The sequence below is a fragment of the Sturnira hondurensis genome, unplaced genomic scaffold, assembly GCF_014824575.4.
Source record: "Sturnira hondurensis isolate 20B ecotype Veracruz unplaced genomic scaffold, ASM1482457v3 Scaffold0021555, whole genome shotgun sequence".
Lineage (NCBI taxonomy): Eukaryota > Metazoa > Chordata > Mammalia > Chiroptera > Phyllostomidae > Sturnira > Sturnira hondurensis.
This window is the reverse complement of record NW_028094186.1, coordinates 2,414,349-2,436,015: the sequence shown is the minus strand read 5'-3', so window position 1 is coordinate 2,436,015 and position 21,667 is coordinate 2,414,349. Positions and strand designations below refer to the sequence as shown.

The window sequence follows — 21,667 nt, the reverse complement described above, 5'->3', positions numbered from 1 at the left end:
AAAGGGAAAAAAAGGCAGCCTCTTCGGCCCGACCCCAGATCTACGAAATCTGCCTTTTTAACAAGTGATCTGCATGCACAGTCACAGTTGCAAACACTTTATTAAACTATCGGTGTATCCTAGCCCTAAACAGACACATCATAACCACGCTGAAAACTTGAATAAAGACACCGACCCACAGCCCCTCCCCCAGATCAATTCAGTCAGAACTCTGAGGGTCTGGGCCTCCTGGGCAGGCTGTCCCTGCAGCAGCCCCCGAGGGCATCATACGAACAGCCAGGCCTTCACAACCAGTGGGCTGCGTGGAGCTGCGAGCGGCCTACGTCATCTTAAGAGGGGACGGAGACGACCCAGCCTCTCTGAGCCCATGGCCTCAGCTCCAGTCATGTCTTCTCCAGAACACAGACCCGGCTGTTCTCCTCCCAGGCTCCCTTCTTCCCTGACCCTGCTTGGAGGGGGCTCCTTCTGGAGGGACGGTCTTCATCTACAGGGCTCAGCCCAGCTGCTCAGGGGGAGGACAGCCTGTCTTGTCTTCCCATGCGTCACCCCCAGCCTCTGCCTGCGGTGACCGCAGGGCTGGCTGCTTCCAGCCCAATGGCCTGCTAAGGTTCCCCAGGGTCAGAGGGACCTGAAAGCCATGGCCTTGGGGTTTAGCCCCATTGCTAAGAGTCTGGGATCAAGGAAAGGCACAGCTCCAAGCGTCAGCTTTGAAGGGCCTTCCAGGCCGTCCAGCACCCAAGGGGACAACTAATGGCTTGCAGAAGCATTTCCTTTGGCCCAAACAAACAAAAAAAAANGCTTCCAGCCCAATGGCCTGCTAAGGTTCCCCAGGGTCAGAGGGACCTGAAAGCCATGGCCTTGGGGTTTAGCCCCATTGCTAAGAGTCTGGGATCAAGGAAAGGCACAGCTCCAGGCGTCAGCTTTGAAGGGCCTTCCAGGCCGTCCAGCACCCAAGGGGACAACTAATGGCTTGCAGAAGCATTTCCTTTGGCCCAAACAAACAAAAAAAAATTAAATTGGAATGTGGTTGTGAACATCTCAAATGAAGAGGCTGCTCTTAAAGGTTTCCCAGATGCTGTTGAAAAATCTGCACGTCTGGCAACAGTTCGCTGGACCCGTGGCTCTGTCCACCCCTCGTTTCTGTTCAGGAAACCGAGGGGTCAGCGGGGATGGGGGCCCAATCTCCAGGAGGCAGCTGGGGGCCAGGACAAACACAGCAGCTTAGCTGTAACACCAGACAGGGGTGGCGGACGTCATCAGCTGTCACTCATAAAATAGGCGTTCTCTGAATGAATGTCCCGGGGAACCTGGGTGGGGCGGCTGGTGGCCGGAGCCCTCGCCGTGGCTGTCTGAGGCCCTCTACAGCACTGGGATCCACTTGTTGTCCTCGTTGTAGAGGAAGGACTGCTTGCCAGGGAATTCCGGCTGGTACGTGGCTATGGGGACAGAGCAGGGCAGCATTAGAGAGAAAAGGCCAAGGAACAGTATAGGAAATACAGAAGCCAAAGAGCTCGTATGCACGACCCATGGACGTGAACTAAGAAGGTGTAGGAAAGCTGGGGAGAAGGGGGGTGTGGGGCAGAGGGGAATAAAAGGGAGAAAATGGGGCAATTACAATAGCATTATCAATAAAATGTATTTTTTTTTAAAAAGAAGAAGAGAAAAGGCCGGTCGCTGGAGTCTCTTTCTTTCTACGTCAGAGCTGGCGAGGCCAGCAGCCCCGGTCCCAGCCCTCGTGCCAGACGTGTGGGGAGGCTGCCAGAGGAAGCTGCTGCCCAAGGTCGTCTGGCGCTGAACTGGCCCGGCAGGACTCCAACGTGGCTTCCCACCTTCTTTAACTCACTTTAACTTCTTTAACAGAAGAAAATTGACCAAAGATCTTTCTGTGAAATTTGGAAAAAATCTACTGAGTGAAGCCATACTCTGAAAAAAGCAAGGTGTCGGCTTGGTGGGGTTTGTTTGGATGTAGTTCAGAAATTCTCAGACAAGCAAGAGCCGTGACATCGTGGGCACTCTAGGCCGCCAGCTGCCAGGACCGCATGGGGCGACGGGACTACCACCCGCCGGGGAGACTCTCTGTCAATGCTCATTTGGTTGCTGAGGGGCCGTGCAGGGCCCGGCTGGTTAGCCACAGAGCTGCTGTTGGGGGCACACGGCGGTCCGGGCAGATCTGCACCCACCGGAAGCTGAGAAGGCAGATGTCTCATGTGCTCACACCCAGGAGGCCCCTCCGGGAAGCCCACCCTGGGGTGGACAATTGGCCTGCCCAGCCTGCCAGGTGTCTTGCACCAGGCACGGCACTGAGAAGTTACCGAGAGAAAGCTCCTCGGGGATGGGGCCCAACAGGGTCAGACGAGGCTGTGCGCAGGTTCCCCTGCCTCCGCGACCACCCGCCGGAGCTCACCACTTGTCTGGGACATTAGTACATTTGCCGAACAAAAGTTCTATCTGGACTGACCAGATGACCTTAGTTAAGGTCAAATCTCTGCAGGCTTGTTGGTTTGATTACATTTCCAAGGCCAGAGCTATGAGAATGACTTTCTTCCTGTCCTGTCTACCTTACACCCTACTCACAGGTGTGTTTGGAGGGGAAGGTGTCTCCCCCACCAGATGGACACCTCTGGGGGAAAGCACCAGGCTTAAGTCGCCTTCGCATCCCCAGGGCGTGAGCAGCTCCCACACTCCCCGAAAGACTGCACACAGCAGACCTTCCTCCGCCCACACCACCTGCCCACCGGCACGCCCGTCAGTCCTGTGCCACCAGGTCTGGTCAATGTCAGGGGGTGATAAAGAGCTAATGGGACCTACAGACAGCTATGGATAGGTTGGTGGGTACAGAGACCACCCACCAGAGCGAGTCCCTTAAGCTATTAGCTCTCAGGTAGGTCCCAGAGCAGACAGGGTGTCACCGCTTACGCTGACTGTGGAAAGGGAATGGAACCGGGTGCCGTGAAAGAGGCTGCCTCAGTGAATCGACCAGACAGGCATGGGGGGAAAGGGCCGGGCTCTGCCCTGCCCCTCGCTCCCTGAGACCTGCGTTCTAGGCCCTCCCCGTGCGGAGAGTGACTCAGCCAGACGAGGCCGGTAGGTCTCAGCATTTTTAAGAACATGGGCTTTTCTAACAACCTGGCCAGAGCCACGGCCCCTTCCCCAGAAAACAGTGTCGGCAGACAACTCAGGGTCCCAGACCCAGACCCCCTTGGTGCCCGTCTCTGAGCCTCTTGGATGCTCACAGTCCTTGGTTGTGGATCCCTGGCCCGGATCATCCCTGAGAACCCTTTCACCTTAAGAAAAAAAAAAAACCCTTTCAGACCTGAAAGTGTAAGCTGAAAAGTCTTCTAAATCTGCTCTCACCCCTATAACCTGTTTGGCAAACAGCCTACAAATCAGTGGCATCTGATGGCCCAGGAATGACAAACAGCTCCAGATTCGGTTTTTACGATCATTTCAAACACTCCTCTGACCTGGGCCAGGCAGGCCGGGCTGGGTCGGCACTGCCGTCCACCGCCTGGTGTTGGACACGAACGATGCGCTGGAGACGAAAAGCTTGGGGGGGCCTTTGTAGTCCACGATCTCGTACTGACCGGGGCCTGGGAGAGGCGGCGCCGGGGGCAGAGGCAGAGGCGGGGCGGAGAACTTCAGGTTGGGGTTTCTCCTTCAGAAAAGACAAAATGTGCAGCTGTCACTGAAGCCGTCTGTTGGGGAAATGGGAGTGTTTAGACACAGCCAAGACCTGCCCCACACTGTCTGCGAGAGGGCCAGACATGGCACCGGGTGGTGGTGGGAGTTGGGGGGGACTGGGAACATGGCGCCAGGGACCTGCTTCTTCCTGGGGCTCTGCTGCAAGGGCACTGGGGCCCCGGGACCTCAGTTTCCTCGTCTGCACCATGGTGGTCGTGCTGCTACCTGCCTGATGGGCCTGTCATCAGGGTCCCCTGAGACACTACACCTAAGACTTGAACACAGCCCAGCCCCAAGTGGGAGCTGAGGACACACTGTGGCCGTAATGACACTATGAGCCACTCAGGAATGACAGGTGGCACTCAGCTTGTTGTCAACTCTGTCCCATGGGCAGTGCCTGGCTGGAGCTCTGTGTGAAGACTGAGGCTTCATGGGGGCTCTATGGGGAGAGCGTCGGCAATCTACTTGTGATGTCTGCCACGGCCAGGGAAAGGAAACAGACTTCCCACATTCCCGGGATTTGCTACCCCAAACCAGTAGATCTCTAGAGGCCATTCCAACATCGGCATTCTGGAGTCCTACCAAATACCTCCTGTCAAGGCAGGACATGCGAGTAGGAGAATACTGGGCTGGACATTAAGGGACGTCTGCCTAGCACTCACCGCTTATGTGGCAATTGTTTGTTTTTAGGTCTGCCTCCCCCTCTTCCAGAAAAGGGGGGCTTTCATGTCTGGTGTCGAGAGAACAAGTGAGAGAGAAATGGCACCTGGACTTAAAACCTGGCTCTGGCGCTAATTCACTCTGTGCCTCAGTCTCCCCATCTGTACAATGAGGGGATTGGGCCTGATGACCTCTGAGGTCCGTTGCAGCTGTGACATTTCATCAAGCTTTGACTCAAAGGGGGTCCGCTGGGTTGCCCAGGGAATTCTGGGATTGTTATGGGAGTCATACGGCTCCCCTGGCCACACCACAGAAGGGCTGCACACTTCCGCCTCACACCCGAAGCTTCTCCTAAGGTGTCTCAGCACAAGGGAATGGAAAGTCCCCAGAGCCCTGAACGGCCACAGGAGCCTCCCCCAGCTCAAAGCCAACCCATCGGAACAGAGGAGGGAACGGGGCCTCCCGGCCACTGAAGCTCTGCTGTCCCCTGGCCAGCTCCTTCTGGAATAGAGATGTTCTTAAATTTGGGGAGCAAGAGGGGACCTAGAAATGTCTTTTCCAACCTCCTTGTTTTGCTAAAGAAGTTGGTGCCCAGAGAAAGCAAGTCACCACAGTGCAGAGCAGATGAGAGGTCATGCCGGCGCCAGAACCCAAATGTCAGCTGCCCACCGATTTGGGGAAGGCACCATGGCAGGGGTGGGGAGCTTTTGGGTTTTAGAGCCACGCAGACCTGAGTCTGAATTCCCGTCGTGCCCCTCACTGGCTGTGCGACCTCGGCCAGTCCGCTGACCGGCCTGCCCGCAGCAGGGCACAGCACCACCCACCCTTCCCAGCAGAGCTGGTGAACGGGGGAAAGGCATGAAAGGCACCCGGCAGCACACAGTAAGTGCTCAATAAATGTCATTGTCATTGTTACGATCCCTGCAGCACCTCTGCTTGGCCTCCGAGGAGCCACTGAGCCTCAGGACACGGAGACCAGAGGGCTCCCTCCCAGAGTCCCCGGAGACTGGACGCCCCCACTCCCTGGGAGTCTTTGAAAGCCACAGTAAACCGTCCCGTGGCTCACACAGCTGTGACGCTTATATTTAGAACAAAGGTGCTGTAGGAAGGGGAGAGACACATGGCCTCCTGTTTGCCCCTCCAGCTGGCATGGGAGAACTGGTTATAGTGTGTGACCAACCAGCTCTCCTCTTAAAAATCAAAGCTGGCTGCTCCTTGTTCTGGCTTGGGTCACCCCTTCAAAGCGCCCTCAGAAATCGGATGTGTGTGCCACTGGCATCCCTGAGAAACAGGCTTGATTCCTGGGCATTAGGTCTGAATGAGCCAACCGCCGTAGGAGGTCACCCCACTGTCCGGGTCACCCCCAAGCCCGAGTCTCTGAGAAGACCACCACGAGGGGTCTGCTCTCCCAGCTGGAGATGGCTTGCGGGAGACTGAGCAGCCTGGGAGAGGGACCTGTCAGCGCTCTTGGGGAGACTGGGTGGGAGCGGCCCCGTGCCCCCCACACCCTCAGCACCTCCGGGGGCGGGGCTCGACACCGCCAGCTCTGCTCTCTGGGTCTGCAGAGTGCACCAGCCACGAGTGCATCTCCACTCCGGCACTCTGGGGGGTCCAGGCTCTTCTGTGCGAAGACACAGACCCTGCGAGCTCCTGAAGGGGTAGCCACCCACTGCCAGGGACAGCCATGCTGGTGACAACTGTGGCGGTCGCACTGGGCTTTGGGCTCAGACGGACTTCCCTGGTCACTAGCTGTGTGTCCTTGAAAAAGTCTCTTTGCCCTTCCCTGCCTATTTCTCCTTCTGTAAAATGGTGGGTCAGGATACCTGCCACCCAGGGTTGTCATTAAAACTAGCTAGTGCTTGGTACCGGCATTGTTTTATTTTTTTTTTTGAAAATATGAAATGCAACACTAGAGATACAAACTACCTTGGGAGTACAGAGAAAGAGAGACTAATTGCGACTGAGTGAGTCCAGAGATCTGCCCTAGCAGAGAGAGCATTAGCCCTAAAAGGGAAGCTGGAATTCTTCAGGTTGAATATGTGGGGGAGACGGCATTTCCAGCAGAGGAGAGAGCAGGGGCGAAAGCGGTAGCCCCATGTGACAGGAACTGGGTCACGAGGACGCAAAAGATGCACCACCTAGGCTGCCTTCAAACCTCAGTCCCCCCTGTGATTTCTGGGTTGTTTGCTTGTTTCTGACCATCTGCCCTCACAGACCCTGATGAGAAGCTACAGAAAAAGGCTCTTCTTCTTCTTCTTCTTTTTTTAAGATTTTATTTATTTATCTTTAGATGGAAAGGGAAGGAGAGAAGGAGAGAAATATCGATGTATAGTTGCCTCTCATGAGTCCCCTGCTGGGAACCGGCCTACAACCCAGGCATGGGCCCTGACTGGGAATTGAACCGCGATCACGTGGTTCACAGCCCCGCGCTCAATCCACTGAGCCACACCAGCCAGGGCTAGGAAAAGCTTCTATTCACGGCCCTCAATCCAGCCCAACCTGCTACGAACCTGCTCCCATGCCACCTTCCAGAAACGCCCCACACCACACAGCAGAAGCTCCGTGCCTTCACCCCGCTGTCCCTTCTGCCAGGGGCACCCCCTTCCCCTGCAGACTCTGATTCAGTCTTCACTGCTCGCCACCTGCAGGGAACCGTCTCTGGCTGTGGCGCTCTCCCCCACCCCCACCCCCACCCCACCAGGCTCCCTGGGGGAGCAGGTTTTGGGGTCCCACGGGCCTGGACTCTGCTCTGTGCTCCAGCACCTGGGCAGGTCCACGTGTCACCTGTGCAGTCCACGTACAGTGCCGCCTGCAGAGGACCCGGAAGCCTGGCCCCAGATAATATCGGTGTACCTCGCCCCTCCACACATTCTAGCTATTCTTTTCTTGGCACAAAACGGGCTGCATTTTTTATGCTCCTCACTTGCCCAGCTCTTTAAGGGGTAGTGTTCTGCCAGATGAGTCTGCCTGACTCGTCTCTGGGGCCTTGTCCCTGCTTCTGGGATATGTGCTGAAGGGCAGAGAAGAGCAGAGGGGCTGAAGCAAGGAGGGGAGCCCAGACAAAACGTCCTCCTGGCCCCCAGTTTTGTCCTCACCCAGGGCTGCCCCCTTCATGGCAGCAGGACTGGGCAAATCCAAAGGTCAGTTCCGATCAAACCTCGGGCAGCCCTCAGTGCTCTGTGGCTGGGGGTTTCGTGAGCCTCATCGCTCAGTTGTGAAAGCCAACTCGGCCCTGCCCCGTGGAAAGAAAATATCTGTCAAAGGCTCTGCGGTGGCCACAGCTAGATTAAGTGTGCTTGCAGCTTCCAGCGTGAGCAAATCTCCTGAGAATAAAGGAGAGAATAAAGGATGTCTCGGAGGACTCAGCAGGTCGCTGGGGGGAGGCTCCGGGGAACCTTGGGACACTCCCAGGCACAGATTCACTCTGCCTCGGGGATTCCCAGGGTCTGCAGGGACAAAGGGGCAATTTTTTTTTCTCATCATTAAAGGGCAGCCGATGCCTCTGGGGTGGAATGCAGTATCTGTTTAACAGGGTAGCAGGTGACAGATTACAGTGCTTGGGAAGAAGCACCCCACGTCTAATTGAAAATCCCAGGGGAACTTCAGGTGGGTCCCCCGTAATTACCCAAATTGAAGCGGGGCCAGCAGGCTTGATTCTTGGGCCCTAGCTGTGACAGTGCAGCGTGTCAGCGCAAAGCTGGGGACTTAAACCTCCTAAACCTCCGGGAAGTGGCTCGGAGGTTAGGAGAATGTCAGTGGGTGTGTCACCTCCTCACCAGGGAGTGTGAGCTGGGAGGCGGCAGCTGGGAGGGACTGTTTTGATCTCTGACAGCCCTCATCCTGGCTCACCCTGACTGCCTGAGTCAGCACTGAGACACACACTCCAGCCCTGAAGACGGACACCTTGGCTGACACTTCACTTGATCTTAGCCAAAAGGCCGAGAAGCGACTGACACTTCACTTCACCCCTGGAAGCGGACACATCAGCTTAGGTTTTGAGTCGGCAAGGTGAGCCATAGTGAAGGGACACCCCGTGACATGTTCTCCAACCAAGGACCCCAGAAATGGCCCTGCTAACAGCCTGCCCGCCCTTGGCACAGACCTGCCCTGCAGGGGCCCCCTCACTCCAGAAACACCAGTCCAGTGTGGAGGGCCCTCTTCAGCTGTGCGCCATTCCTGGTGCGCTGTGTGGGTTACCTTATTTTATTCTTGCAAGCACCTTATGAGTAACTGCTCTAATTCACAGAGAATGAATTTACATTTCCTGGGGAGTGAAGCCACCCCCCCCAACCCCACCCTCACCCTTGGTTCTCAAAGCTGGTGAGTGGGAAGGCAGGAGGTTGGCAGGGGATGGATGGGGGGAGGGCTCCCGGGCAGCCTCCTGAGCACTCCTGTCAATCACCAACCTCTCACCTTGCTGGGACCCACTTCTGCTGGTGGGGAACACGAGCTGACCACTCCAGGGAGAATGAACATCTCCCCCATTCCTCCTGGAGAAAGCAGAACCAAACACCACTTTGCAAGCTGGAGCCCTACCCCAAAACACAGAGCCAAGCACTTCCAACCAAAGACACACTGTCACGTGCAGTTTGGTGCCGGCGGCAGGAAGCCACGCACATCTTCTCAGGGGCCTGACAATCCTGGACCATCAGCGCCCAGGCACTCCTGTCCCTCCTTCCTCCAGGGACACGGGAGAGCTCACCGAACTCGAACTTAAGAGGCTGAATTTGGACATTTCCTCAATATTCCAACATTCAGCTGTATCTTTTCTTCATATTACATCCTTTACCATTCAACATACAAGGATGGATGCCTTTTTAGAATAACCCAAAGCACACCTCAGCTCTGTGCTCTGTTTCTCAAATGAAACCACAGATCTCTCATCTTCATCCTCTCCTTGTCAATTTAGAACTATATTTTTTGGACCTCCTCTGTGGGTCCAGGCTGGCTCCACGGTCACTGTCCCCTCCATGCTCTCCTGAGTGGCATGCTGAACGCACCGGGGTCACGAAGTGTTAGAAATGAAGAGAGCTCCCCTCTTTTCACACGCGCAGAGATGGCGGTGCAGCGAGGTGCAGAGAGCAGCCCTGGACCGCAGAGCCAGCGAAAACGACTGTTCTGCCACAGATGCTGGGACACCATCCACTCAACAAAGTAAACCCGAGCCTGAGAGATCCGGGCTTGACAGGTTCCTTTCCTGCAGGCCTTCTCAGAGCCTTTCCTACGCCCACGCTCTCTGCAGTGGCCCCAGGGGCAGAGGGTGTGTTAGCAGGGTTTCCAAGGCTTCTTAACCAAGGACGCACAATGCACAAAGCGTCCCAGAGAGCCAGGGGGCCGGACACCCACAGGCACCTGGCCCCAGAGCACTGCCCAGCCGGAAAGACTGCCCTTGGGGAGGTGGGGCCACATGGCCCGGCCTGAGCACGCTCCTCTCCCCTACCCTGAGCTGCTCCCAGGTGGGCCTGGCCAAAGGTGTGTGTGGTGTTCTGCTCACCTGAGCAACTCCACAGCCTCCAGCACAGAACCTGAAACCTCCAGAGCCTGTTGATTGACAGATGCAAATGCCATTAAATGAGAATATTTCAAACCACTCATCCTGACTGAAGCAAAGCCGAGTGGCACCTCTCCGGGGAAAGCCGTTAAACACCGAGGATTTGCCACGCTCCTTGCACCATGTCCTTGATGCAGCTGCCAGGCGCGGGCTGGGGGCTTGGTGGCCCAGCCGATTACCAGCTGCGCCCTGTGTCCTGATGCACCTGTAAGTTACAGAGCAGCAGCAGCTGTACTGGGAGCGGCTGTGTGCAAGCACTTTCTCGTCTAATCCTTGCGGCACCCCGAGATGAAGTTCTCATCTCCACCTGACAACGTGGGAACAGAGGCTTGGAGACAGAAGTGTCTGCAAGGGACAGAGCCAGGGCTCCCACTCGGGTCCGCCAAGCCGGTCCTCTCACCTGCTCTGTTGTCTGGCGGAGCAGGGGACAGGCAGTGTGCCGGGTGCTCTCGGGGAAGCTGGAGGCAGGAAGTCCCTGATGTGCAGAGACTGCCTGCTTCTGCAGACTCTCCTGCCCCAGTCCTGAGGCCTGGAGCCTGTGAAGGGTCAATGTGCAGGACCCCAGAACCAAAGGGCAGAAGCGGCTTGCCCTGTGGGCTCCATCCGAGGCCGGGATCCCTCCTCGGGATCCTGAGTTGCCCTCGTCGGGTTCCTGTCTTGCTCCTCTCCCAGGCTCCCCACTCCTCACCCTGGTCAGAGTGTGCCCAGTGTTGCCGGCCTCCCTGGGGTGCCCAGATTTCTGACCTCCTGTGGCCACGAGCCTACTCACCAGCTCTGAGGTGCTCAGGTGCCTCTATACTTGGTCCCAGCCCTCCTGGTCAGCCCTCCCGGCCACCCCACCCGGCGGCCAGTGCTGCCTGGAGAAGACTGTACAGGGCTGAGGTCTTGGATGCTGACAGGAGGCCTGTCCTTCACTGCCATTAGTTGTGGAAGTTCTGGGACCATTTGAGGAAGAAATAAGCCTCATGAGTTTTTAGCCTCTTAGGTGAAAGTAACATTAAATATACAGGATATTAAAAATGGTAACACAAATCCCTGTCTTTTAAATTTGTATTAATATTAAGTCACAATTTGTACCTACTATACATGTGCCAAATATGTGTGTGTGTGTGTGTGTGTGTGTGTGTGTATACATATTTCCTTCTTTCTAGAAAGAAGGAAAGGGAGGGAGAAAGAGAAAGAGAGAAACACGGATCGATTGCTTCTCACACACCCTCCAACCAGGGACTTGACCTGCATTACAGACATGTGCCCTGGCCAGGGATTGAACAGGTGACCTTTCAGTTTATCAGATGATGCCCAAGCCACACCAGTCAGGGCATATGCCAAATACTTATTTTTAAATCTGCAAACAACACTAAGGGGCATGAGTTATCCCCACTTTACAGACGAGGGCATGGAGGCTCTGAGGGGCTCGCACAGTGTCCACGGTCACACAGTATAGAAACGGCAGGGGTGCAGTTTCCATCCAGGTCTGACCCACTTCAAAGTCTAGGCTTTTAACCCATCAGCACAAAACTGGGATTGCGCCACTGCTTCTGTATGTCCTGCCCCACCCCCCAGGGGAGGTTTTGTGTTGTGAAACAGAATAAAGTCGGCACCAGGGGAGTGCGGCCTCACAGGGAATGTGGGAAGAGCCAGACGGCCCTGAGCCCTGTGTCTGCAGCACCTCCAGCCAGGGGGGTGGGCTGGGGCCAGTCTCTCCGTCTCACCAAAGCCTGACTTCCTCCTCTAGGAAGAATAACTCTTACAACAGGGTTATTATGATAATTGAATGAGATGTTAAGTTCCTGGAACATAGTAGTTGCTCAATAAATATCATGTTTTCAATGCATATTTATTGAGCACCTACTATGTGTCAACAAGTGTCCTGGAGAGCAATCTGGCATAGTGTCCTGACAAACTGTGACTCCTTTTCCTTTTCCGCCCACGTTGGGGTCCTTCCCAGAACCACCTTTCAGAAGAAACCAGAAAAATCAGGACTCACGGGATGACAGTCTTTGTTGGAATTTTGATGTACTCGTTGGGGTTGTAATAACCGGGTCCCGGGCCTGTTGATGTCACTCTGAATCCGCGGCCAGTTTTTGATTTAAAACAGGACATTAATACCTTTGGTGATGGTTTCACAAGGGATTCATTGATATTATAATGCCCTAAAGAGAAGGAAATGTTAAAACAGAATAAGAAAGTCTTCTCAAGTAAATAAAAAGCCATACCTCACACGGAAGGACACAGAGAATGACTGGAAGGCGACATCAACCCAAGATGATCAAATGGAAGGCGGCCACTCACGAAACACGAGCCACCTGACTCGCATACGTAGCTCACTGGACCCTCCCGGCAGCCCAGTGACATGCGTGTTACCACCTCCATTCAAAACGCAAGCCATCCGAGACTCACTGACACTGAATAATTTGCCCAGAGACATTAATCTAACCAGGGACTAAGCCCAGCTTCCTCCTCTATACAATAAGAAGAATAATTCTTCCAACAACAGCTGGTTATAACAGTTGAATAACATTTTAGGTTATTGTACCTACTATTGTACCTACTATTCTGGCACATAGTAGCTGTTTCATAGGTATTTTGCAGTCAACAAATATTTATTGAACACCTACTCTGCGGGCCCAGGGCCGTCTGTCTCCAAAGTCTATGCTTCCCCACCATGCCCTGTCTCAGGAAACTATGGCAGAATGAAAGCGATCTGACTGTGCACAGCCTTCAAGGAAGAACAGGACGGTCTGAGCTGGGGTGTTGAGGCACAGTTTCGCCCTATGTTGTCGGGAGCCCTGTCACTGGGGGTAGGCGTTGCGCAGTCCAAGAGCAGTGCTCGGCAGAAGCCTGGAAGACGTCTGCACACCCAGGCGCCCCCCTACTCAGAAGTCAAGAAAATGGTCCAGTGATGGAAAGGCTCTAAGCACCGGGATGCACATCACAGTGGTCCCTACACCGTAAGGAAGGATAGCCTAAGTGTCTGCAGCCCAGTCTGGGGGAATGTCAGCCTGAAGATGATAAATATGAAGACCATAAATAAAATAAAGGGGAGCGAGAAGTAAAATAAAGCCTGAAAGTCTACATGTTCTGTGATGACATCTGGGTACAAATGGACATGTCTGAATAAAAACAGGCAGGAACCCAGGAAAGTGGAAGTAATTACGAGGTCTGTCCAGAAGGTATCAAGCCATGCAACGTGAAAAATAGAGACATTTATTGCACAAGATACAAGATACAAGAAACATTGTACATAGGGCAATGATACTTCACTCCCCTTCCAAGTAGGCACATTGGGACCTCACACAGTTCTCCCGATCACCACCAGCTGCTCCATTGTATTTTCTTGAATTTCACTGACGGTCTAAAAATCTCTTCCCTTTCACAGGTGATTTTAGTTTTGGGAAAAGCCAGAAGTTGCAGGGCTCCAAATTTGGGCTGTAGGGGGGCTGAGTCACCTGGATGATTTGCTGTAGCACCAAAAAACTCTGTATGAGACGTGATGCATGAGCAGGTGCATTGTCGTGATGAAGCTGCCAATCACCAGTTGCCCATAGCTGTGGCCTTCTGAATCATCCCAATACTTTCCAGTGAGGAATGCTCAAACTTAACACAAAATCTGATGCAGATTCACTGCTCTACTCGCTCAGTCAGTTTGAATGTGATGGCCATACAGCACACATGCTCACTGAATGGTGTCTACCACCCCCACTGACTAATACAGTGAAGTCATCATTGTTCACACATGCGCATTCCAGTCCACTCTCTTTGGCTGCCAGGTTACATGGATCTCGTGCAAACTGTTCTCGTTGTATTAACAATGGCTGGACTTTTCCCAGACAGACCTCAAATACTAGTAGTGGCATTCTGGGCCAGGGGGAGAAATAGTCCAAATTTTCTAAACATTGAGCAGTTAATTTGGTTTTAAATAGAATGTACTTTTCATTGCCAAGGTAGTGAAAACAACATCACTACCCGATTAGCAAGATTTTACTTGGACGGTCACACACGGGGAGGGCAAGGACAAGGGACACAGTGCCTCAGAGAAGCAGGAGGACACACGGTCCCTGGGCTGAGGGCAGCTTGGTCACAAGTAGCAGAGACCTGAAATATGTCCCATCCCTCTGACTCGGCAGACTTGACTTTAAGCCATCCACATGCGGAAGTAATCTCGATTGTACCCAAGCTGTGAACTACAGTGATGCTTGCTGCCGCTGTATTTATGTCAGGGATCAGTTCAAAACAGCTGACATTTCAGCTGTTCCTTTGTTCCTTAACCTGGGGTTCCCCTTACATGGAATACTATACGTCTGTTTTAATACACTCTGGTTCCCCTTCAGATCATGTACATCTTTTCCCTTTTACTATCCATCTATTTTTAAAATGATGTTCTAGGAGGATTTTTAATAACTTGAAAAGATGTTTCCAGCCTACAGTTTAAGGTTTTTTTTAAGCACATTTGTAACACTGGTCCAGCCAGCAGCATTTATAACATTGGTTTATGTCTCTCATGTTATTTTTCTGTTCCTTTTTTCCCCCTCTCTCCCTGTCTCCCATCTATCCCTACCAAAAAAAAAAAAAAAAGGTTAAAGCAATGCTTGATTATAAAATGCTGAAAGACAGAAGAAAAAAGGCATTCCTGCCGCCGGGGCTCAGAGAGGACCGAGGGTGACGCTCTGGTTCTCGAGGGTCGTGGGACTCTGTTTCGCAATGCCGCAGGGCTCACGCAGCAGATTCAGTTCTGCACCCCACGTTTTTCAGATGGCACTTTAGCACAGGCATTTCCCTCTGCAGTTGGTACATGCAAACTTTGGAAAAGCCAAGCAGCGAATGGGTAGAGGTGAGCACTTTGCCCAGGCCTGAGGGCAGGGCAGGCACTGACCAGGCNCGACCCCCTCCCAAGGGTGGGCACAGGTGGTTGGCTGTGGGGGTGCCCACACCTCGCGGCTCCCTGGCAGGCCTCTGGCCAAACCCCAGGGACACCGGCTTTGTTCTCCTGTGTAAACAAACAAGGCGGGGCTGTGCCCTCGATGATGCAAGGCTGGGGAGCTCCAGGGAGGTTTAGCCTCCTAATTAGGGCTGCTTTTGTTATTCGGCTGTAGACTGATCTCAGCTCTAATCTGGATTTGCCGAAATCTGAAATCTGACGTGCGCTGCAATTTCAACCACGCCCCTCTCCGAGAAGCGTGACTGCCGGGGCAAACCCTCCTGCTCCTCCCGGGGCCCCAGGGTCCCTTGGGGTCTTGGGTCCCCATTAGAAAAGTCTGATAGAATGAGTGCTGTGGTGAAAACTTTCTGCTTGGACTGGCAGGTGGGGGCAGGGGAGGTTGGGGCACGGGACGGGCGCAGTCACCCTGGAAGACACTTGCCGGCGTGCCCTCGTGCGCTCCCGAATCCTGATGATTCGCCGGGAGTCACAGCGGAATGACAGGGGAATAGTCTCCTCAGTCAGGTACCTCGGAGTTTAGGTCGCCGGCCCTGTGGCGCTGGGCAAGTCACTGCCCCTCTTTGAGCCCCTTCCTCACCTGGATCACAGGCCCAGGAGTGCGGACCGTGAGGACAGGCATGTGAGGGCCGCAGGGAGTGGGCGCTGGGTGATTGACCAGGGCTGTTTTCCTTTGTTTGGGGGCTGGATGGTGAGGCCACCTCCAGGCAGAGGAAGGAAAGAGTCCTGCGGCTGAATGCCAGGGCACTGGGTGTCGTGCGCCCCCAGTGGTGGCGCCTGGGATACAGGAATGTGCACACTTCCCCACCTGGCTGTCCCAGGCAAGTGTCAAAGGGGAGGCCAACCAGGCTGCTCTGGGGACATTGCAGGAGCCAGCCACTCTTCCCCAAAGGGGGACAGCTGGTCTTTGCCTCCACCTTCTCCTCTTTGTTCGACACCTGCCTCCACCTCCACCTCCCCAAGGCCCAGCTCCTTGCAGAGACCCCCTGGAGGAATGGGTACCCACAGCTCAGATCTGCACAGGAGCCCTTAGGTCCAGGCCAGTGCAAGGCGGCTGCTTACCTGGGGCAGGTGCTCTTTCAGCAGCAGTGCAAAGTCCCCTCTGGGTTTTGGACACAAAGCCGGCTCGGGCACTGACATTGTTTCTCTGCTTGCAGCACGAGACAGAGGCCTGGGGAGAGAAACTCCGCATGACGTGCCCGGTGCCTTCCCTTCCTTCGTCTTCGTCACCGTGCCTGGACGAGGGTCACGTTTGGGTACAAAATCAAATTTAAACGTGTCCTTCTCAGAACATGAACTGACGTGAGCAGAAAGGCCACACGGACAGTGCCTCACCACCACGCCAGCCGGAGCAGTCCTGGAGCTGGGGTCGCCCGCAGGAGTCTGGCGCCCCAGAGCAACAAACTGCAGACCCGGCTTCCAGGCTCGCGGTGCCACACCCAGGGTGGGCAACCCTGCACGCACGGTTTAATTTCCCTGAACTTGAGTTTGCTCCTCTGTAAACAGCTCGGATGACCCCCCTTCTCCCCAACAGAGGGTGGTTGAGGTGGGGCTGGGGGGCAGGAGGTCCCTGGAAATCATCTACAGTGAAGTGTTGTGTGTTTTTTTAAATATATTTTATTGATTTTTTTTAACTGTGTAATGCTGCACATGCAAATTGTTTTCCCTAGGGTCCTTACTCTTTTAGAACACTTAGCCGCCCCCCACCTGACTCCCTACTGTTCAAACAGCCCTACAAACGCAGGCCTTGGGGCACACTCGGAAATCGTGTGCTTTAAGGTTACGATTGGGTTTGTAAGCACGGCTCTTGTCTTGATTTTTCTGGACTGACCAGAAATTAAGAATGTTGGCCGATCCACACACTATACATTTGAGAGCATCCAACTGCTGGAACTCTAAAAATAACAGAAGAAGAAGAAAAAAAGAGCCGTGAGATCGCTCTTATGTTACACATGAATCATAAATATTTCAAATGCCAATTCGCAGTCAGTCTCCTGTATTCCTTAGATAAAGCATACCATAAAAACCGTTCCTGCGTTGGCTGGGAATATTTACCGAAGAGTGAAAATATTTGCTGGGGCCAGGATGGGTTGATTTGTCTGTGATACTCCTTTGTCAGAAAAATGTTGCTCAAGAAATGCAGATGGCATTTTGATTTGGTGTTGACAAAGGTGGAGGAATTCAGTGTTTCCCAGGGTCCTAATGGCTGGGCTGCCTGCAGAGCCGGCCAACAAAGAGATCGGATGGAGCAGGCTAATTACTGGACATAGGGAGGGGAGCCAGGTTGCCGGAGAGGAAGTAATAACAGAACCAAGGAAAAGGATTCCAGCGGAGAAGTGGGGATCGTGGCAGGCAGGGGCGAAGAAAGGCCTGGGCAGACCTCAATGCGCAGTGTGGCTAACAGGATTATCGCCTTTCTGCTCCTCGCCAGTAGGCTCAACCATTGTTCTCCAGGTCTGAAAAAAGCCACCTGGAGACCCAGCAGTACTGCAGCTTTCCTCCCCCGCCTCACCCCGACAGAAAAACAGTGGGAAAAGAGGGCATTTCTGTACATGCTGAGTGTGTGTCACTGGGAGATGGCACCACCGTACTAGAAAGACAGCCCCATGGGCGGTTCGAAGAGGGGGAGTAAAGCTGATTTACTGTATTGCATGGGGGGTTGGGGGAGTGTAGCTATGTAGTTAAGTAGAAAATACACACGTAGCGTGGACAGTATAATCCTGACGCTGGGGGGGGCGGGTAGCGAGGGAGGAGGAGACTGTGAAAGAAACCGCACCCTGTTTTTGATGGTGGTTTGCTTTGGCGAGCAGAGTTTTAAGGGATTTCCACTTTGTAGTTCATGCGTTTCTATAATGTTTGAAAATATTTTATGAGGAGTGTGTATTATTCTCAGAGCCACATTAAAATAATAATGAACCAAAAAAACCCATGCACCTGAAATTAATCGGCTGGCAGAAGGACAGAGCTGACTTGGGAAATGGTCTTTTCTAGATGAACAACTGCACCCTAATTACTGGGCGTTCTTCCTTGGATGTCGTCAACATTTACTGCGGGTTTACTGAATGTCGGGGCCTGTGCTGGGCATTGCAGGCAGGAAGCCGGGTGAAGGAGCACACCGTGGGGCGGGGAAGCACCCTCACGAGATACGGGCTGCCTCTGCAAGGCACGCAAAAGGGGCGACGGCCAGAATCTTCATGATCACTTCATTATCAGGCCGCGACCTCTCTCCTGTTAACATAACAGCCTCGTAACTGGTTTTCCAAAGTCCACTCTTGGCCTGCACTACAGTCCATAAAGAGGCTGGAGGGAGCTTCTTTAAAAACGACACCAGATGACATCATCCCAGACCTCCCAGTCCCCTCGAGGGCTTCCCAGTACACAGAGAACAAAACTCAAACTCCCTCCGGGGCCTTCAGAGTCCCGACAGACTGGTCCCTGACCCCCTCATCCCCTCCCCTCCTAGCTAATGCCATTCAAACTACCTTCTTGTAGTTCCCCAGGGGCTAAGCCGCCTGCTGTTGTAGTTTCCCAGGACTGTTGCGTATGCTGGGCCCCCAACTCTGGTTCTCCCGTCAGTCCTCGGGTCCCAGCCTCAGAGCCCTCTCTGACCACCCAGTATAAAGTACATGTCATTGCCCACCCCTCACATATTCTCTCTTTCTTAGGCTTCGCTGTTTTTCTCTCTCACAGCTGGGCACCATGCTCAGCTCTTACCTGTCTGTTCACTAGTCCTTGCCTTGAGGTCCCCAGTAGAACCTAAGCTGCATCAGTGGCCGGGAGCAGGGCACTGTAAAGGGGTGCCCAGCAGGGCTGCGACGGGGTGACTCTGACCACTCCCCAGCTTTATGCCATGGCTTCCTGCCTAAGCTCACTAATGTGCGAAGGGTCCCTTTGAGCTGGGCGACGCTGGGAAAGTCCCTTTACCTCTCTGAGCTTCGGTTTCCCCTTCTGTGAACTGAGAATAAGATAATCCCATGGATTCTTGTGAATGCCAGGGAAGATGAGAGCAGGACACCACAGGCCATGCAAAGTGCTTCATCAGCATCGTCACCCTCTTCAGGCCCTGGTTACCCCAGAGGAAGGCTCCCTGGGGTTGTGCTGTCAACACAGTAGCGACTGTCCACGGGTGGCTACTGAGCACTGGACACACAGCTGGTCCAGGTCAAGGTGAGCTGCCCGGTGGTGTCCGATGGGTCCTAGACTCATCAGAGTGACCCCTGCGTAAGTTACATAACTGTCCAGTCACTATATTGTATGCCTGAAGCTAAGATAATATTATATGTCAACTATAATTAAAATAAATCCTTTTAAAAATATGTGCTTCGAATATAAAATATACATTGGATTTGAAAAACAGTATTCTGGAAAAATATAAAACATCAAATTAATAATATTATATTGATAAGATATAATATTTTGAATATACTGGGTTAAATAGAAATTATTATTAAAATTAATCTCACCTGTTCCTTTTTACTTTTAAATGTGGCTACCAGGAAATTTTAAATGATGTATGTGGCTCCCATCCCATTTCTACTGGACAGTGCTGGCCTGGCGGCCACTCACAATCTCTGAGCACATTGTAATTGATTGGTTCTGTCATAGAAAGTGGGCGGGATCTTTGCGGTCAAAAAAATAAGTATTTATAAGTAATATAGAAGAAAAAGGAAGTGAAAAATAAAGTATGTGAGACCAAAATATTTTGAAATATGGCACAACAGTACTGCTATCTCATGCCCCATTTATGCCTTACATGTGCTAAGGGCTCAGCCCAGATTACCTCACTTAATATTTGCATGAACACTATGGTCTAGACACGTTTCCCCATTTTACAGACGAATAAATTGAGTCCTGAAAAGTTAAGGAACTTGCCCAAAGCCACACAGTTAGAAAGTGGTAAAGTCAAGATTTGAACTTGTTCCAAGCCATGAATCATATACCATTCTGCCTCCGTGACTCCAAAGCGTCATAAATGGCAGAGGGCTACTCTTAAAAAACTGGGTTTTCCGATATGGAAAGAAAGAGGTTCATTTTCCTCTTAAGAGTCTAAATATTAAACGAATAGTGTCTGCAGGTAAAGGGGTGACTGACACACTCATTTCCAGAGGTGCGACACACTGGCAGGAGCGAGTCTGGTGTTTTCCCCAGGGAACAGTCCTCCCGCACCCTCCACTGNCCATTCTGCCTCCGTGACTCCAAAGCGTCATAAATGGCAGAGGGCTACTCTTAAAAAACTGGGTTTTCCGATATGGAAAGAAAGAGGTTCATTTTCCTCTTAAGAGTCTAAATATTAAACGAATAGTGTCTGCAGGTAAAGGGGTGACTGACACACTCATTTCCAGAGGTGTGACACACTGGCAGGAGCGAGTCCGGTGTTTTCCCCAGGGAACAGTCCTCCCGCACCCTCCACTGGCCTCCACGCAGCCATGGTTTCCTCTGGGTTCCGTAAATTCCCTCCACGAGTCTTGCACCAGCCTCACGTATCCATTGGGTACCCAACAGACGCTGACTGGTTTACCAATTGCATTAAAATACTATTTCCCCCAGTTCCTGCTTCCTTCCTTTTATTTCAGTAAAACCACTCCTTCGATATAGATTCATTGAGCATACGCAATGTTCTTACATTGTAATGGTTTGGTGCAGGCGTTTCCGTTTTGAGAACCTTCCCAAAGCTTGGCAACTGGAACATGCTGGAACAGGAATTGCTGAAGTCTTTCTTTGAGACAAAACGTGACGGGAGAGTGTATGCATTAGCTGCCGGGTACTTAGAAACGATGCTGTCCAGGCGGGCACGCTGTGAGGAGAAAGCCAAAGGAATCAGCACTGTCACGTAACATGGCTCCGCAGGACAGGTGTCAGAGTGGCGCTACTCAACCACAGGTCTGAAAGCATTGTGTGAAAGGTCAAGCTCGAGCAGGTAACAACAATCAGCTGACATCAGATTTTGAGGATTTGCTCGGGGAAAACGCAAGTTCAGACCCGTTTGGACTTCGGTAAACTAACCAAATTACTCATCTATGTTTAGGACCTGACCAAAATAATTTTGCCGTGGATGCATGTTCACCCAATCCTGCTTCAAGCCACTGACAGCTGACTCACCATCAGCTGTTGGGGAATTAATAAGATGGAACCTGTAGACTTTCTTCTTGCAACCGAAGCTTTCCTTCTACTCAGAAGGAAGCAGCCTGCCTTCTTTCTCAGGTTAAATGATCTGAATTGCCTAAATAATGAGTCTGTTTCTGTCTTCTGTCTTCTGGGTACCGGGCTCCAGAGAGATGGCTGTCCACCGGCACCTCCTGTCCCCGCCTCATTACTGACTTCATAAAACCCTGCAATATTTTTGCTGTCTCAACAGAATCAATTCTACTTCTTCCAGGAAGCCATGATAAACCACTTTTAGTTTAAAAAAAGAAGAACAAACAAAACCAAAAACAAACAGAATCAATGTTTGCCAATGAAAAGGGACAAAAGCCACAGAAACTGGGAGATAACATCACTTCACCCTGGGACAGTGTGGCCAGGGTTGGAGCCCAGAAAAGCCCAATATTTCTCACTAATCTCCAGCTAAAAGCTCAGGCATGTTGCTCTGGGTTCCCTCGGCTTGGTAAGGTGGGAAACCACACAAGCAGAGAAAGTGCGGGTGTCGGGTGGCGACGGGAAGGCGTGAGCACCTCCCCCAGCTCCTCCATCCCTGCCCGGTGGCAACTGCTCTCAACACCAGGTTCAAGGACTCCTGTGGTGTGTGGGGGATGGGCCGCCCCCCAGGAGCAGGAGCGCTCTGGTCCAGGGTCTCAGCTGCTCAGAGTCAAAGCTGGGTTTCAGTCCACCTCTGCCTCCCC

General features: G+C 52.8%; 1 protein-coding gene across 3 annotated transcripts in view; it reads right to left on the bottom strand.

Annotated features, from left to right (window-relative positions):
- Nucleotides 1–926: 926 nt before the first annotated feature.
- STPG1 (sperm tail PG-rich repeat containing 1) overlaps nucleotides 927–21,667 on the bottom strand; it is a 39,052-nt gene continuing 18,311 nt past the window's right edge. For 2 of the 3 annotated variants that reach the window (XM_037032687.1, XM_037032688.1), the window contains exons 5-9: nucleotides 20,452–20,622; nucleotides 15,891–15,999; nucleotides 11,880–12,045; nucleotides 3,465–3,655; nucleotides 927–1,436 (exon numbers count right to left, since the gene is read on the bottom strand). In XM_037032687.1, coding sequence (XP_036888582.1) covers nucleotides 1,360–1,436; nucleotides 3,465–3,655; nucleotides 11,880–12,045; nucleotides 15,891–15,999; nucleotides 20,452–20,622 — 714 coding nt within the window. In that variant the 3' untranslated portion in view covers nucleotides 927–1,359. The remainder of the gene's footprint in view (nucleotides 1,437–3,464; nucleotides 3,656–11,879; nucleotides 12,046–15,890; nucleotides 16,000–20,451; nucleotides 20,623–21,667) is intronic. The other variant, XM_037032689.1, reaches the window with a different exon arrangement.